The sequence below is a fragment of the Chlamydomonas reinhardtii genome, chromosome 9 (genome assembly GCF_000002595.2).
Source record: "Chlamydomonas reinhardtii strain CC-503 cw92 mt+ chromosome 9, whole genome shotgun sequence".
Taxonomy (NCBI): Eukaryota; Viridiplantae; Chlorophyta; class Chlorophyceae; order Chlamydomonadales; family Chlamydomonadaceae; genus Chlamydomonas; species Chlamydomonas reinhardtii.
Window position 1 is genome coordinate 301,133 of NC_057012.1, and position 3,837 is coordinate 304,969.

General features: G+C 56.5%; 2 protein-coding genes across 2 annotated transcripts in view; one reads left to right on the forward strand and one right to left on the reverse strand.

Moving 5' to 3' along the window:
• CHLRE_09g398983v5 (uncharacterized protein) lies at positions 1 to 1,454 on the forward strand. The gene is made up of 2 exons (XM_043065915.1): positions 1 to 694; positions 852 to 1,454. The coding sequence occupies exons 1-2, from the start codon at positions 484 to 486 to the stop codon at positions 854 to 856; spliced, it is 216 nt and encodes a 71-aa protein (XP_042920714.1). The 5' UTR covers positions 1 to 483; the 3' UTR covers positions 857 to 1,454.
• A 108-nt stretch (positions 1,455 to 1,562) lies between these two features.
• The window catches only part of CHLRE_09g402041v5 (uncharacterized protein), a 2,918-nt gene continuing 643 nt past the window's right edge, over positions 1,563 to 3,837 (reverse strand). Inside the window, exon 1 of the mRNA XM_043066053.1 lies at positions 1,563 to 3,837. This exon is cut by the window's right edge and continues 643 nt beyond it. The gene's annotated coding sequence lies outside the window, so the exon portion shown is untranslated.

The following is a 3,837-nucleotide window of genomic DNA, read 5'->3' on the forward strand; positions in this document are numbered from 1 at the left end:
CAAAACAAGAAAGAAACCTGCACCGCCCAAGCCTTCCCCAGCGACCTGCCCTCCCAGACACAAACAAACTACATGGAACACTCACTAGATACGCCCAGACAAGAAGAATACCAATTTGGTAGAACAAACCGAACAAAGGTTAAATACCGACACGCGACTGACCCCCTCATAGGACCCCTCGATAATCAATCGAAAGAAGGAGCACTACCACTACATTACAATAGGATATGGCACCCTCCAAAACTCGTTGAGAGCCAATGCAAATCTACACTACACCTGGGACGAAGCGATATACAAACAAGAATGACACCCGCAAGCTTTGCTAGTGCCTCACTTAACAATACTCGCTGCTATGGCCAAAGCCTATGCCTGCGGTCCCTACACTCGGCGTCCGCCCAGCGGATCGCCAGCGCAAGCCAACACTGCGAACCATTTAGCACCTACAAGACCTCAAACACCTCACAGCGCCTATCCGCGCTTCCAATGCAATCAGTAGGGACGCATGGCATCACGCAAGCGAGCTGCGCCGCGAAGCCCGACACGCCGGGCAAGCAGCACCCCCTGCGTGTCGCCTTCGACGTGCTGCAGCTCGAGACATGGTACAGGCTGGCCAGTGCGCGCGCGCCCTGCATCACCACAAAGGCTGGGCCCGCCGTGACCGCGGCAATGGACACTGATGACGAGGAGAGAGCCGGTGAGACGGGGCAATCAACGCTCCCTACTCAGCCCCAACGCAGCAACCACTCACCTGTGTACCCTGATGCCGACAAAGCAAATCTGTGCCCCACCTGTCTGCAACCACAACCTGTACCTAATCCTGCCCAAATTGTACCACACCGGTCACCATGCAGCCTAAATCTACCTAGCGACACCTGCGACGCCATACGCACGGGACCTGGACCCCTCCGGCTGGACTCACCCAAAGGAGGACTGCTCCCTCGCATGGATGGCGCTGGGAAGCTGGGCCAGCAAAACACCGGTACGACGCCAAGGGCCTGGGAAGCTATGAACAGCATATTGCGGGAAAACGCCACTACGCCCTGCTGTGAGCTAGATAACAACCAAAGGACGAAAGGGTGTGCTCATAGTAAGGAAGGAGATGATAGAGCCGATGGATGGACAGCTTTATGGGTCTACAACGCCGTGACATTTGAAAGGCGGAGAGATGTGACGCAACCGGAACTTAGCGTGTTGAGAAGTAGTAAGACGAACAAGACAGTCAACCTGCGGCCTGCGACATACAATGGCTACCCTGCGATTGAAAATCGAGTTGGTCAGATAGTCGTGAACCACGCTGGAAACTGCAAGACGATGTTGCGCCCGAGTTCAGAGGCGACTCTAGATGTAGATGTTCGGATAAGTGACACACATGAGGAGAGAGACACCTGGACGCAAACCACACAAGAGCCAAAAAAGCGTCAAAACCACACGCCCAATTGTAATACGGTGCGTATGGAGACAGGCCCCAATTTCAACGCCCAACTGCAACTGCAACTGCTTAGCAGGAACTCTAAATACCAAGCAGTCCAGCCTACCAACATCAGCACCACACGACTTTTTGAGCAACTGCTCTGTTACAATGAAAGCGGCAACAAGTGGCAACAAACTTGGTGTTCAATCATGGGCCCGTACCCTATACACACTCTCCGCATGCACCCAACGGCAGATCCCCTGATAACAACTCTGATCCTTATCACCACACACGCTGTCAGCGCCACATGCTGGGCTACAGTGGGAGGCTTCCACATCCTTCTGGCCCTTGTCCGTATCACCCTGGCAACCACAGGCAGAGGGGTGCCCCTCATCCTGACCCACCTCAGCAGCATCATAGCCCGCCTCCTAAACTACAGCTGGCATACTGCAGCCTGGGCCTCCCTCTGGATCCCAAGCTGCTCTCTGGCGCTCTACGGAGGAATGCAAATTACTAGCAAGGTCCTCGCAGCCATGACAAAACGGACAGTGCCCCACCTGCTAACAATGACCTTTACAAGTCTTGCAGCATTTATGCTACTTCAGCCGCTAATACTCATGATATGCACGCACGAACACACCACCACCACCTTCAACCTACTCCTCGTAGGCCACCTCACATACACAACCATACACATGACGCGCGGTCTGATTCTCGCTGTCCCCGGGTTCCCACTATACATCACATGCCGCGCCCTAGCCAAAAGGCCCGTTACCTTCACGCGAAACCTACTAACCATACTCCTGCTTATTGCCAGTATCAAACATACAGCTGAAATACCACTCCTAACACCGGCCATCACATGCGCAGCTACACACCTACTCACGCCCATTACTCATGCCCCCTTTACGGACACGCGCCTAACCCACCTCATATCCATGTTCGCCCAAACACACACGGCCCCCCACCTGGAAACTTACGCCACACAAGCAAAGATTTCAATATATAAAAACCTGCTTGATGATGATACCGTGCATTCAATGTGCCCTACACCAACCCCATCACACCACCAGACTCCAACTACCTGGCCTCTGACTTTGTTACAAAACACATGGAGCCCCGTGCCTGTGCCCCTACAGCTCCGAGGGGGCGATCAGCAGGTGGAAACCCGCACCACACCCATTACCACCGCACCCCCTGAACCTGGACACACACCAGAACGCCTCCAGTGGCCCAGACAAATACAACCCACGTTCTTCAGGGAACAGCAGCACCTCAACTTCTGCACTGTGCATGCCATCAACAACATGCTTGGCACACCGTGGCTGCAATACTCAGCCGTACTCGCCTTCTGTCAAGCCACACACGCTGCGCTTGCAGACTCACCAACGCTTCACACCCTCTGGGCCCACCACTTTCGCCACAACGGGCTTTTCCATGAATCTGCCATCAACCACTACCTCCGACATCGCCCGGCACCTCTAGACGACGCAGGGACACGTCTACTCCTACGTGTAGTGTCAAGGACACTAGCGCCAGGACACTCACAAGAAACCATTGTGGGGCTACTCCCTGGTTGCTCCCGAGGCCTAGGCTTCATGGTGCATGACGGAGGCCATGCCTACGCCGTACGCAAAGAAAACGATACCTGGTACCTAGTCGACTCCTTCGTAAGAGTGGGCCGGAAACCCATGACACCAAACCTCTGGTCCGAAATTAAAGGAGATGTATTCTGCCTGCACCCGCACCATCCTAACACAACCTGCGACCCGGCAACGTACCCCACTGTCCAGGCCCTCCCCATGCCACCACCGCCACCTCCGCCCCCCACACGCCCCAGGGTTCGCAAAGGACCCATCCAACAAACCTTGAGTGCCATGGCCAGACGACCCACCAACCCTACAGCCCCCAACCCTCAACAGCAAGAACCCACCGAGGAGGCCACTGCCGCAGCGCCACTGGAAGTTAGAGCCCAGCCGCCCCCACCACGCGCACACACCCAACCCACCATTCCGACCCTTCTCATGCGCAACCCCAATCCCAGTCAGAACCACGGCCCCCAGCCCGACGCCAACACAGTCCCACAACCGGCAGCCACGCTGCCGCAGGCACACCACCGTGAGGATGAACGCCCTGCCACCCCCCATAGCGCCGCCCGTCCCACACAACGGCAGCGCCACAACGAGCACCTTGCAGAGGGCAGCCCTCGCAGCCCTACGAGAGTGCACGCACAGGCACGAGCAACCACTCATAATAATGGGAACGCACAGCAAACTCCCACCTCCCCGCAAGCCAACCACCTGCCCGCCGCAGCCCCCGACCCCCGACAGCCCACCCAAACATGGGTGCAAGTCCTCACAGCCAATGTCGCCACAGCTGGCACCACTGCACTACGCGCGCTAACCCGCCTATCGCCATCCCCCCGT

What these genes read in the sequence shown, in the direction of transcription:
- CHLRE_09g398983v5 (XM_043065915.1), top strand. Translation starts at nt 484, where the DNA reads ATGCAATCAGTAGGGACGCATGGCATCACGCAAGCGAGCTGCGCCGCG.